Here is a 14939-nt window from a genome sequence, read left to right as displayed (position 1 = left end):
AGTGGGCAGTAATTTCTATTTGTGATTTTAATGAGGATTGTGTGAAAATATACATAAAATTTACTTATCTTGAAACTAGTTACAGTGGCTGTGGAAGAGTTAACAGCTCATGGGGAAAAATAACTTTTAATATAAAAGTTCAAATTATTAAATTGGGACACAAATTTTTTATACTACTTCCTGAGTCCATTACTATGTTACAGGATGGTAATTCACCTAGAAAGATAACTTTTCAAAATGAAAGATTAAAGGACTCAGTAGCCAAGTTATCAGGTTAAGAATATATGTTTTAGAAAATTCTACATCAAAGATGTAAGTAAAATTAATTCATGTAAGTATCTCCTTATCTATGGTTCTGCTATGGTTTGAGTGTGTCTCCCAAGAGTTCATGTGTTGGAAACTTAATTGCTAATTTAACAGTACTAAGAGACCGAGCCTTTAAGAGGTAATAGGGTGATGAGGGTGGAGCCCTCATGAATGGATTTATGCCGTTATTGCAGGTATAAATTCTCAAGAGAGCGGGTTGTTACAAAAGCTTGCCCACACTTGTTTGTCCTTCTATTTTTTCACCCTGTTATGTTTTGATGCAGTATGAAAACCCTTGCCAGAAGCCGCTGGCAAATAAACTCCAGAACTGTGAGCCAAACAAACTTCTTATAAATTACCTGGTCTTGGGTATTCTCCCATAGCAACAGAAAATGGACTAAGATAGTTTCCAAATGAGCCTGTACTACTACTAACAGTAACTACCAATATAAGAGCATCCACCAGGTCTGAAGCACTGTCTTATACACTGTACGTGTAGCTGCTATATGCAATACTCAGTACATCCTCAGAAACTGTGTTAGATTTACTTCCACAGTTGTATAGCTAATAAGTGGTAGAATCAGGAAGGATTCTGGTTCATAGCCATCCTGCTATACTGCCTAGTTATTATTAACACCTTTGAAGGGTGTCCATTCCTGCTTTTCTTTAGTTTTGGCTCCCATGATTACCCATTAGCCTATACATTGGAAGAAAAGTAATATAAGGACCATATTGGACTGCAAAAAATCAGTATCACTGTTATAGAACTATAGTTGTGGAAAAACTTTCAAAAGGTCCAGAATGACCAGGAAAACCATATCCCACTTCAGTAACTACTACTTTCCCATTTAAGAAACCAGAACTTTGAAGTAAAATATTTATTTCAGTATTTCCATAATTAAAGCAAACATACATGCTTGGAGTTCATTATTTAAGGTGATTTATACTATAAAATGACTTCCATGAATATTAGAGTTCCTGAATGTCATTTGAGTATCCGCCTACATGCTTGTTGGAACCCTCTGTAGCCTTTTCTTTGCAGGAATTCCAGTTTTTCTGAATTCTTCCCTTTCCTTCAGGTATTCCATTTTGCATTCTTCATAAAAGGCTGGATCATTATAGCTATGAGAAGGAAATGAAAATATTTTAAAGTAATCTTGCATGTGTTAAATGTAAGCTTACTTTAATTACTAATATTCAGACATCTGGTTCATCAGGCTCAATCTTTAGAAGCACACTTTTAGTAATGGTTACAAATTCACTGTTAACTTTATGCTACCAAACTGAAGACCAAATCATTCATTTTTATATAGCACTATCACAGGATAGAGCAGTGAGAAGCACAGCTCCTGTCCTGGGAACCCACGGTGTAAAGGACAAGACCGGATTAAAATTAGGTGTACAAAATACTGTGACAGAGGTATGCCGCAGTGCACCATGGAAACAAGGAAGAAATGGGGAAGGCAGAGATGTCAAGGGGAAATGCTTGAGTTGTATTTTGAAAGACCAACAGAAATCCATATAGAAGGCAAGTGTGGGAAGGCACGTGGATGAGGAAAAACTAATGCATGAAAAACTGCAAGTAGATAGGTACCACTATAGCAGATTATGCACATAGGAGAAAAGGCCTGAAATGAAGACGGAACGGGCAAAAGTCAAATCATGATGTGCCCTTTATGCTATACTAAGAAAATCTATCCTGAAGAAAATGGGGCACAATTAATAGAGCACCTCACCTGTAAGATCAGTTTTGTGTCTTGGATGAATCTGACAACATGTGGCAGATAGGGCAAAAGGGGGCAAGCAACGTTAGAGGCAAGACAGCCAATAAATGGTTAAAATAATCGAGGCAAAAAATGATGAAGGCACAGGCCAAAAGAAGAGCTGTAGGAATGAAAAGGAAGAGATAATGTGCGGGAAATTTCAGTAATCAACAGGAAATAACCAGTTAGAATTAGGAGACAAGACTGTAGATACCAGACTACTGTATAATTCACAAAGACACGTAGGATGAGCAAAAGGAGCCAAGTTCATTTTTGGACTTGAACAAAGAAACAAATGTTACTTTCTATAGTAAGTAATTGAATTCATGGGTGCAAACTAAACTTCCTCAGCTTTCAGAATGAGAAGAGAACTTGGGGAATCACCAACTTTAAGGAGTAGATTAAAAACACTGAGAAGTACAGAGAGGTGTTGGGAAAATGGGAAAAAATATTATCAGGGAAGACAGAGGAGACTTTCAAGAAGGGATTGCCAGAGAGAGGTCAAATAAAAGAGAAAGAACAATTTGTTAGATTTGTCTACCATCAGCCCATTAGAGCCTTTAAAAAGAGCAGGTTCAGTGATGTAAGGACAGAAATCAGATTACAAATGAAAGTAAGAGGTAAGCAAAAACAATGTTTCAAAATGAGAGAGGATAAGCAGTTACATTCATTTCATGGAAATGTCAATAGTAATTAACAAAGAAGAACACCCTCTTATTTAAAGATGAACAAATACTATTTCTTAGTGTATCTGGGGACTCAAAGTCAAGTAAAATTTTCCCTAATAATTTTCCATGTACTTTCAGTTAATGTTACATCCACTGCTTATCTCTTCAAGCAAGCAGAAACAGCCATCCTTCCTAGCCCCTCTCCTCCCCTCAGATGGACTAGAATCTTTTATTTTCTTCTCGTATTTCTAGGGGGTGAGAGAGAGAAGGATATTCAAATGATTAATATTCAGATAAATAGTAACAAATACTAATCAAAAAAGAGCTAATATTGACTGAATACCTATCATGGTAAATGTGTTTACATACAGTACCTCACAATCACTCCATAAGGTGTAATTATTCATTCTTACAATGAAGAGCCTGCCTAAGGTCACACGGCTAGCTAAGCTCTCACTGATGCAGAAGCTGAACCCAGGTTGCCCTCTGCAGTCTAGACTCCTGTCTACTCTGCTCTAGAGCCGCCCCGACTGGAGTGAAGGATAATATGTCAAACTAGCAATAACAATTATGATGACTGAATCTAAGAGATAAAAATTATTTAATCTATATAAGACAGAATTTAACAATTCGGTCATACAAAAGTTTAAGGGATTCGTTTATTTAGTAAACATTTCTTGGAAGCACGCGGGAATAGAACTGAGAGAATATTAAGTCACACAATGAAGTTTCACTCCCCTATGGTAAAGCACTGAGTACAATACCTCGACCATAAATAAGGCCTGCTGTTGATATTAACTTAAGAAAAAAAATCAACACCGATTATGTTTCATCATCTACAAATATAGCAAACGTAGAGATGAGTTTACATTATCTCTAAAGTCTTTTCCAACTCCACCATTCTAAAAAAAGGTCTATAAGTTTATGCGTACATATTTTATTTTTAAAAAAATGTAGGGTTCAGGTGTTCATTACTTTTTTATTTAATCCCCTAAGACATATATCATACTGACATATACACTGCACAGGCTAGAGAAATTAAAGGAAATAAAGGCTTACAAAACTAAGATCTCCCAACATTCAATTAACAATACTTGCTAAAGTATTCTACAATATTATCTGTCAATAATGTGGGCAATAGAACTTGGGTGAATAAATCAGCATGTGAATTCAAAGAACTTCACACATTTTTACTTAGATTTAAGGAACTACAACAAAACATTAGTGAACATGATATTATAAAATTATTTTAAAAGTTAATCTGGTTAACTTCAAAAATCTAAATTTACCTTTATATCATCCATATGATTTATCTCAGTTTTCTAGGAGTTAAATTATATTAATCCAACAAATCACAAGGCTGGAGAAGGTCTCAGAGATATTTTAATTCAGTTATCTTCACAATAGAATAAACAAATACCAGTCTGTACTATATTTTACAGATCAGACTGTTCATGAAAAAAGATTTGTTAAACAGTGAAAAATCATATATTTTTGTCTGCTGACTTCATCTTTTTAATTAAATACAATGCTGACAAAATTTGAAAAGACTCATAAATATGTTGCATTTTTAAGACGATACTGGAACTTTAGACTCAGCCAACAATATGATAAATTTGGAATGCAGAGGTACAGAATATATTACATGTAATGAGTTATGTAACATACTCTTATCTACTACAAATACACACAGAAGCACAAACACTGAGATAACTACTTACTAAGCAGTTAGACATTCTTTCAACGCAGAGTTTTCTTTTTGGCATTTTACTACCATAAGAACTCCAGAGTTCTTGCAACATTTGGTAAAATCTGAAATAAATTTGGAAGGAAAAAATTACTTGTAATTACATCTATATAAACACACATACACACACACACAATTTTTTTTCTTTTTAGAAGAAAGCCTGTCACCCAGGCTGGAGTGCAGTGGCATGATTATAGCTCACTGCAGCCTTGAACATCTATTATGTAGATTGTGCTTGGCACATGGTATCAAGCTCAACAAAAGACATGTACACCAGTAAAAGGCAGAATAAGATGAGTGATAGTTACTTTGTAGAAATAAATGTGATTTGAGAGGAGCGAGAGAGGAGTTCTGAGATGAAGGGCAAGGAGACTTCAAAGAGACAGGATGTAGAGATAGGATTTCTAGTAGAGAAACAGTACAATTATGGGCTGCTTAGCAATGAGGACACGTTCTGAGAAATGCATCATTTGACAAGTTCATCGTGGTCCAAAGATCAGAGTGTACTTACACAAACCTAGATGGTACAGCTGAGTAGACATCTAGGCTATTTGCTATAGCCTAGGCCACAAACCTGTACCATATGTTACTGTACTGAATACTGCAGGCAATTATAACAGAAAGGTAAGTACTTGTGTATCTAAACATTTCCAAACATAGAAAAGGTACAGTAAAAATACAGCATTATCATCTTATGGAACCATCATCATATATGTAGTCTATTGTTGATCTAAAGATCGTCATGCAGTGCATGACTGTATATTCCAGGAGAAATAGGAAGAGTTGCCTCCTCCTTTGAAGGGGGATTGTTTGCAGACATTGGTATCTGTTGTCTAGTCTCTGCATGTCTTCTTAGTACCTGGCAACAAAAGCCAGTGGATTCCCACCTGATGGCATCAAGGCATCCCTTTGCTTTTACACAACCCTGCCATGGTTTCTTAACTTCTAATAACAGGACTCCCATTTCATTCCCAAGGAAGTTCTAGGTGCCCTAGATATTTCAAATGGCTTTCTGTCAAATTTCCACTCTGCTAGTTTGCCCTTTAAATTGTATTGGCACCTTGAGTATTCTGCCTTTTCAGGACCACAAACCCAGAAAAGCCTGGTACCTATGCTACCCACAGCTGGGCCACTTACTACTCTGTCTTGTGTTTGCTTTGGGTCAGACTCAGTCCTGTCTTATCCCTTACACAGGACAATATGCTTTGCTCCTCATCTCTTGCAGCTACTCTCGTGAACTACTCTGGTCCCTCCTTCTGACCACTGGCTGCTCTAGTACCAGACTCTGCCACCCCTAATCTACTGTAAGTAAGCAACTATTTCCAAGTGAGATCTTAAACATCGTCCTTACAAAGAAGCTGTAGGCAAAAAAATAAAAATAAAAATAAATTGTGGATTGTGTTTTCTCAAATGTTTTGTAACTTTTAAAATACAAAATAATCAAGATCCCTCTCTGAAGCTATGTGTTATCCTTCCAGGTACTTGGGATTATACATTATTTATAATTGTCTTAAACAGATAAATTTTAGGAATGTCCATGAAAATACATACTTATGTAACAACAATATTTTTAAACCACAAGCAACCAAAAACGAGATTAAATGCATAAAAAATTCATTATGGGCCAGGCACGGTGGCTCAAGCCTGTAATCCCAGCACTTTGGGAGGCCGAGGCGGGCGGATCACCTGAGGTCAGGAGTTCAAGACCAGCCTGGCCAACATGGTGAAACCTGTCTCTACTAAAAATACACAAATTAGCCGGGCGTGGTGGCAAGTGCCTGCAATCCCAGCTACTCAGGAGGCTAAGGCAGGAGAATCGCTTGAACTTAGGAGGCGGAGGTTGCGGTGAGCCAAGATCGTGCCACTGCACTTCAGCCGGGGGGACCAGAGTGAGGCTCTGTTTCAATTAAAAAAAAAAAAAATTCATTATGGGGCTTTGCTGGGACAAGAGTCCTACAGCATAGATACTTGTATCCACTCACAACATCATAGTGATACTTCCAAGAAAATTGGTGGAATAGGAAGAAGGAACAAGGGATGCAAGAAAAGACTTTAATTCAAATAATGTGCGTGATCACATGAAATGAGTTGATACATAGTATTCCCCTTCAAGGACACACAGGATTAGTTCCCTTTGGCTTCTGCTTCACTAGTCTCAGCAGTCCCAACATTTGCTCTCTCATTCCCAACCCAGCCCGTTAGACTCTAAATGTAATCAAGTATCTTCTTTATTTCAACTACCAATGTTCTTGTTCCTCTTGATGCAGAGGAGCTGGGCACACAGGTCAAATCAAACCAAGGGAAATTCCTTTGTGCCCTTTGACTAAGGACTCCCTAACACTCAAAAGGCAAAGCGGACTTACAGCCAGCTCACCTTCAGTGCAGACGCTGAAGGGTAGCCACATGGCTATCTAAAAGTCAATTATCTTTCACTCTGAAATGCCTATCTATTCTTACATGTTAATTTTTCTATTTACAGCATGATGTTAAGATCTACCTTTATATAAGCAAAGACTACGATCCCCAAAGACATGGGCAATCCTCAAACAATATGTATATAAAGTTAATCCGGAATTAGCTAAATCTAGCTAAAGGCTTCTTTAAGAGAACTGCCATGTTCAATAGTGGTAATGAACCATGGGCTGGATCCACCTGCACCACCTTACCTTTACTGTCACTTTACTATACCTATACCAGACCAGTTCACTCAAATAATGTCTGGAAGAAAGGTAATTAGATAATGAATTTTGCCTCATGAAAACACACTAGTTGACCAAACTTTAGTCCTTTTCTGGAAAACACAGACACAATGGCTGTTAGCAAATGTTTACTTTCTGAATTTAACAAACCCAATATTTTACCTTACTTGAGAATAGGATGCTTAGGCATTGCATTAAGATTTGTTTTGTCTACTATTACTAAAAATGTCCTTGGTAGGGAACTGGTACAAAATAGCATTTATGTGTTCTGATCACAATAAAGGCATAGTCTATATACTTTCACACTTGTCCATATCTCTTCAGGAGTAAATGTGACTGACCTGAAGCCTAAAGCTGTCTGTAAGGTTTCTGTCACTTGTTTAGCAACAAGATTTTAATGAGGACCTTTCTTTTATTCTACATTAGCATATATTCATATAATAGTGATGCTGCTAATACTGTCAACTGATTTCTAAAATCGAATTCTGAAACAAATCCAATTTAAATCACTTCCATCTTTCAATTTATGCTAAATGTTAAAGAGCTTGTATATCTGATTCCATCAATAATTTTAATTACTATCAAAAACTATAAAAATCAAATTTCATTCAATTCAGTCTATCTTAAGATAATACAAAAGAGTATCAATAAACAGTAGGAATGTGGACTGTTAAAAGTTATTCAAAGGTTTAAAGTAATGAGCACTCAATTTTTTCTTTAAGATATCAAGAACATAAAATTCTGTGTCTTTCTTTTGTAAACTCTTCATTTATCTTAAGGAAACCATGTAATATCATATACTATTGGTAAAAATATTCTCTGAAGCCAGGCACGGTGGCTCACGCCTGTAATCCCAGCACTCTGGGGGCTAAGGTGGATGGATCACTTGAGGCCAGGAGCTTGAGTCCAGACTGGCCAGCATGGTGAAAAGCCATCTCTACTAAAAATATAAAAATCAGCTGGGCATGGTGGCAGCGCCTGTAATCCCAGCTACTTGAGAGGCCAAGGCAGGAGAATCACTTGAACCCAGGAACGGAAGGCTGCAGTGAGCTGAGATCACATCACTGCAGTCCAGTCTAGGCAATAGAGTGAGACTCTGCCTCAAAAAAATAATTAAAAAAAAATTCTTTGGATATAATTAAATTTGGCTCAAGATTATCTAGGAAAAAAAACACAAAGAGATAAAGTCTTCTCCTAACTTTAACATAATGGATAAAATAATTATTCACATCGTAATTAAATACCAGTAGCCTATATAATTTCCAGTTTAACTATGATATGAAAAAAACTTGGGAGCTTCCATATAAAACAGTAACAGAAGTAAATAATTTTTTAACTTATTTAATTTATGGAACTTCCAGATATACTTCAATATTTAAATAATTCCCAATAATATGGTTTCTTAATCGAGCAAAGGATAAATATGGCAACTGTGCACTGAACTAGAAATAGCAGATAGTTCATCTTTTACACTTTCTCTGCACATAGTCAGTTTCAAGCAACATCATTACTTTGCAAATGCAGTTATCCAGTTAGAACTAAAGCATTCACTGAGATGACAATTTTAAAACACACCAAATTAAAAGAAATAATCCCCATTATTTCATTTCTCTGATTAGAACCACTCTGTTCATATCTCCATTAATTTGATTTTAAAATGAATTTTTTCACAACTATCTTTAGACACAGCACTTATTCCTAACTTTTCAGTACTTTAATTTCCTTAGCCAGTAAAGTCTTCAAAAAAATGCCTATTTTCTCCCAGCATTACAAAAACCAAAGGCATATTTGGATACCAATATAATTTAGAATTTTAACATATAAGCTATAGGCAATATTTCCATAACTGCACCATCATCTTAATAGGTGGAAAAAAATTAGGACATCCTGTTTATTAAAGAACATAGTAGGGGCCGGGCGCAGTGGCTCAAGCCTGTAATCCCAGCACTTTGGGAGGCCGAGAGGGGTGGATCACGAGGTCAGGAGATCGAGACCATCCTGGCTAACACGGTGAAACCCCGTCTCTACTAAAAAAAAATACAAAAAAACTAGCCGGGCGAGGTGGCGGGCGCCTGTAGTCCCAGCTACTCGGGAGGCTGAGGCAGGAGAATGGCGTGAACCCGGGAGGCGGAGCTTGCAGTGAGCTGAGATCCGGCCAGTGCACTCCAGCGTGGACGACAGAGCGAGACTTCGTCTCAAAAAAAAAAAAAAAAAAAAGTAGGGCAGACTTAAAAATCACCCTAAATTCATAATACATCATATCAACTCTATAAATAGGAATCTGAATCACAAAACTTTCCTTACATAAAACTAAATAAGAATAAAAGCAGAGAGGTACTTTAAACTTAATGTAGGAAAGATCTTTCGAACAGTTAGTGAATTATAAGAGGTTTTAAAAACATAGGACTAAAAATGATAAAATTTGAAAGAGGGTCTAAGTGCTGACTTTTAGTAAGATTTCCCTTCAGACAAAGGTATCTGCAGTTTTAAATCTGTGATGTAAATTAAAATCTACAACTAAATTTTCTCAAGAAAAGTTATCTTTTATGTGAATGCTTCTGTAGTGAACAGTCTAATGTCAGGTCCCTCTAGACGATGCCTAAGAGCTGCGCCACTCTCAGTAATCATCATCCCTTCTGGAAGCTGCGAAGTAAAAAGTGCCTGAAGACAACAGGAGGTCACCCTCAGTTTTCAATGCAGTGATGAAAGTCTGAACCAAAGCAGAGACAATGAAGACAGTATTTTTGTCCTCTTCTTTCTCATGACTGCTCAGCTGAAGGAAATCAAGGCCAGAGGGACACACAGCACATTATTCTGTATAATCAACAGCATGAATAGTATTTCATGAGCTTCTGACTTCATATACATTAGTCTATAAAATTTAGTAACATAATTGTAGGTCTCCCTGTGACCTCTGCATCAATGATCTAAGTACTTTGGCTTTTGGAAAGAATCGAATCCAACCCACAGACAAAGCCAAATAAAATTAATTTCAGATTGGATGAGAAGTAAATTATGATAAATTCAAATAAGCTGAAAAAAGTGCACAGATCTTTTCCAGCAAACATTCTAGCCACCCACCCCTACAAAAAAAAAAAAAAAAAAGAGTACCACAATTTTCTAAAGATCCATAAAACTATCAATTCACACGGAAAAATATAATGTCTAGAAATGATAAACACCTTTTACAACATGGGTCCCCCAAATTCTGCACTGCAGACTGGTACCAGTCCATGGCCTGTTAGGAACTGGGCAGGACAGCAGGAGGTGAGCGTCTGGCTAGCGAGCATTACTGCCTGAGCTCCACCTCCTGTCAGATCAGCAGCGGCATTAGATTCTCACAGGAGCACAAACCCTACTGTGAAGAACCGTGCATGCAAGGGATCTAGGCTGCACGCTCCTTATGAGACTCTTAACTAATGGCTGATGATCTGAGGTGGAACAGTTTCATCCCGAAACCATTGCAAAAGTGTCTTCCACAAAACTGGTCCCTGGTGCCAAAAAGGCTGGGGATTGCTATTTTACAGGACATATATTGAAAGAGAGGATTCTTCCTGCACTACACCTTTAAAAACATTTCCATTTTCAAAGGCAAATCTATACACTGCAGATGGGAAATCACCAAATCATTACCTTAATTTTTAAGAAAAGATTCATTTGTAAATACTGCGTTAGTTTTTCTTTAATTACCAAAGTAGAACGAAAAAGAAAAAATTACCTACATTCCTATCTTCATGATAGCAACAATAATAGCTAATATTTATTGTGTTTATAATAGGCACTGTCCAATGAGTTAATTTTGATTCACATGTATTAGCTGATTCAATAAATTATAATATTTAAGTATTTTCTCATTTATCCAGGGGCTCATAAAATATCATTCATTCATTCAACAAACATTTTCAAAGTACCTACTGTGCGTTTAAACACTGTGCTAGTTTCTGGGGTTACCATGTAGAGTAAGAAAGAGAGGGTTCCTTCTCTGTGGGAGCTAACAGTCCCTGAAGAAGACAAGTAATCTTCAAATGCTAACAGTTGAGTTGATACCTGCTCTGGGCAGGGAGGGTGCTATGGAAGCACAGAATGGGAACCTCAAACATACTCAGGAGGGAATTCCAATATGAAGTACTCTTAAGCTATGATGTACACCATGCTGTGTTATCAAAGGAAGAGAGGGAAAAGTATTCTGGACAAAGGCAAGGGCACAGAAGATCTGGAGGTGAACAGGCAGGACATATTACAGAGAATAATTCAGAATGGTTGGTACCTTTGCTATTAGCTTGTATGTATGTATGTATGTATGTATGTATGTGTGTGTGTGTGTGTGGTGGATGTCAGGTGGAGGAGAAAAGGTATGCACCAAGTATGACCAGTAGGCAATATTCAAATGTTTAGGCTGTGTTCTAAGGATTATCGAAATCCTCAAAAGGGTTTACGCAGTGGAATGACAAGATCGTGTTTTCTTCTGCACAGAACTTTAGAGTAGGCAGGGGAAACAGAACTGGAAATAAGAAAACTGGATAGAAAGTTAGTACAACAGTCCAAGGGGCTAAAAACATTTAAACCTGTGGCAGACAAGTAGGAAAGGACAGAAGTGAGTGAATAAAAATGAAACCAGAGAGAACTAACAGGCCTTGGAATATAGTTATTTATGAGTGTAATAGAAGGAGGAGTCAAGGATAACCCCTAATTTTCTTGCTGGGTGCATGATGGCCTGGGTTGATGACTTAAAAAACACCAGAAAAACAAACAAAAGCACTGTTGTACATAAACACACACTCACCAAAAAGGAATAGCATATGAATTTGTTCTGTTTTGGTGGAGGAAAATGGAATAAAGATGACAACGAATTTAGGACATGTTCAGTTAGGAAGCCTGTGAATCATCCAAGTAGAAGGCAGTTAGCTATGATTCTGAAGCAAGTTCTGAAGATACTGTTTTGATAGCAGTAACTTAACAAAAATAATGAAAAGAGGCCCTGGACAACCACTGAGGAATCCTAACATTTCACGCTAGGAGAAAAAGAAGAAACTGGAAAAATAGAGAGGACTATGTGGCATCAGAGAAAGCAAGGAAACCAAGCATTTGACCCTCAGTATAAAATCAGGGTCTAGACCCAATTTTAGTTCTGCAGACTTCGTTTTTTTTTTTTTTTTTTTTTGAGACAGAGTCTCGCTCTGTCATTGGGCTGGAGTGCAGTGGCATGATCTCGGCTCAATGCAACCTCCGTCTCCCAGGTTCAAGCGATTCTCTTGCCTCAGTCTCCCGAGTAGCTGGGACTACAGACATGTGCCACCACATCTGCCTAATTTTTTGTATTTCAGTAGAGATGGGGTTTCACCATGCTGGCCAGGATGCTCTCGATCTCCTGACCTCGTGATCCACCCACCTCAGCCTCCCAAAGTGCTGGGATTACAGGCGTGAGCCACCAGTGCAGGTTTCTTTTACAAGTAATTTTATAATGACTTCAAAGATATTTTATGACTTTATTCGTTCTTAGAGTCCTCCAAAAATCTAAAGAAAATTGACATATTTTTAATACAACAAAATTCATTTTATCAAATAGGATCATTTGATCTTGGTGTAAAGCTAAGATTCAATATATAATTTATCGATCTTATTTTTTCTGTATCTTCAAACATTTAATTTCATCATAGTAGAAATTATTACATCATGGCCTGTCAGTTATTTCCAACTATGCTAAAAATAACTACGATAAGAAAAGAAAATGATGAAATCCCCTAGAAGGATGCAATAGTGAAATAAAGCTTCCATTATTCCATCATATTTACTATATTGTTCAATGTATTGTATTACTGTTTATGAAGATATAAAAGTAGCTTTTTCTTTTCTTTTTTCTTAAAGCTTTCACTGAATACAGTTAAGATTTGAATTTTTTTTTCATTTTCTGCCTATGTTAGGTAGCATAACAGTCCCCAAAGATGTCCCAGTCATAATCCCGGAAACCCATGAATATGTTAAGATACATAGAAAATGGGAATTAAGGATGCAGACAGAATTAAGTTTGCTAATCAGTTGAAAATAGGGAGGTTATCTGGGAAGGCCGAAATAATCACAAGGGTCTTTAAAAGTGAAAGACAGATGCAGAAGAGAACAGGAGAAAAGAGATGAGATGATGGAAGCAGAGTCAGAGAGATTCTATCTTGCTGGCTTTAAAGATGGAAAAAAGAGAATACCTTCACCTTTGCTGAAAAAGGCAAGGAAACAGACTTTCCCCTAGAGCCTCCAGAAACAAACACAGCCCTGCTAACACCTTGATTTTAGCCCAGTGAGACCTGTCACACTTCAGAACTATGGAACTAAAATATAATGAATTTGTATTGTCTTAATAAAGCTACTAAGTTTGTATAATTTGTTACAATAGCAATAGAAAACTAATATGCTACCACAGTACAGGGGAAAACCAGCCAAAAGATGTTTTGCAATTATTTGATGATTAGAAGAATGCAAAGAAACCAACAGCAGCACTCTAAAATTTAACAAAGATGATGACATTGATGATATAAGCACATAATCATATTGACTATAAGTCTTCAGATGACAGTATCCCAGATAAATTTTCTCAAAATCAGGAACTGATGAGTGAATAATACTTTTTTTCTTGTCACCCAGGCTGGGCACTGGTAAAATCATAGCTCTCTGTAGCCTTGAACTCTGGGCTCAAGTGATCCTCCCACCTCAGCCTCCCAAGTAGCTAGGACTACAAGTGTGTAGCACCATGCCTAGCTAATTTTTTTATTTTTACTTTTCATAGAGACAAGGTCTCACAATATTGCACAGGCTGGTCTTGAAGTCCTGGCCTCAAGCAATTCTCTTGACTTGGCCTGAATAATACATATTTAAGGACAAAAAGGAAATATAGTATTCTCATCCTATTAGACATTTAACAGGAGTGATTTTTCATGAAGTATAATGTAACAAAAACTTGTAACCCGCTGTGCTAAAAACAGGGCAACGCAGTATTCTTCCATCTTTCATGATATCTGTGTGCTGAAATGTACTCGATCCAAATGCTGAAGACAGATGTATTTAAAAGGTTATTAAAACGGAATAGTATTTGTAAATCTAAAAGTAAAAATGTTTTAAAATTATGGAGCCAAAAAGATGGCCATCTTCACTTCAACAAAATTATGAGTCATTAGTGTTTTTAAAAATATTTCATTTTGGCTGGGCACGGTGGCTCACACCTATATTCCCAGCACTTTGGGAGGCCAAGGTGGGCGGATCATCTGAGGTCAGGATTTAGAGACCAGCCTGGCCAACATGGCGAAACCCTGTCTCTACTAAAAGTACAAAAATTAGCTGGGTGTGGTGGCGGGCACCTGTAATCCCAGCTACTCAGGAGGCTGAAGCAGGAGAATTGCTTGAACCCAGGAGGCAGAGGTTGCAGGGAGCCGAGATAGTGCCACTGGACTCCAGCCTGGGCAACAAGAGCAAGACTCTGTCTCAAAAAAAAAAAGAAAATTATTCATTTTAAAGACATAAGTAGTTCACCAACAATTATTATATATGTAGAAAATGCTAAAGATTCCTCTAAAAGACCACTGGATCTGATAAATGACATCAGTAAAGTTTCAGGATACAAAATCAACATGCGAAAAATAACTCAATCCCATTTACAATAGACACACACACACACACACACACAAATACATCTGGCCAAGGAGGTGAAAGAGCTCTACAGGAACTACAGAACACTGCTGAAAGAAATCACAGATGAAACAAATGAAAAAAA

The 14939-nt window shown here is 37.1% G+C and overlaps 1 protein-coding gene across 3 annotated transcripts in view; it reads right to left on the bottom strand.

The window, feature by feature from the left end:
- Positions 1–1169: 1169 nt before the first annotated feature.
- Positions 1170–14939, bottom strand: part of CMC1 (C-X9-C motif containing 1) — a 77815-nt gene continuing 64045 nt past the window's right edge. For 2 of the 3 annotated variants that reach the window (XM_033212869.1, XM_033212870.1), the window contains 2 exons: positions 4459–4549; positions 1170–1428 (listed from right to left, as the gene is read on the bottom strand). In XM_033212869.1, coding sequence (XP_033068760.1) covers positions 1308–1428; positions 4459–4549 — 212 coding nt within the window. In that variant the 3' untranslated portion in view covers positions 1170–1307. Of the gene's footprint in view, positions 1429–4458; positions 4550–11813; positions 12059–14939 lie in introns of those variants that run through there. The other variant, XM_033212868.1, reaches the window with a different exon arrangement.

This window comes from Trachypithecus francoisi, unplaced genomic scaffold (assembly GCF_009764315.1).
Source record: "Trachypithecus francoisi isolate TF-2019V2 unplaced genomic scaffold, Tfra_2.0 Lachesis_group0, whole genome shotgun sequence".
Taxonomy (NCBI): domain Eukaryota; kingdom Metazoa; phylum Chordata; class Mammalia; order Primates; family Cercopithecidae; genus Trachypithecus; species Trachypithecus francoisi.
The sequence above is the reverse complement of the archived record's forward strand: the minus strand, read 5'-3'. Positions and strand labels throughout refer to the sequence as shown.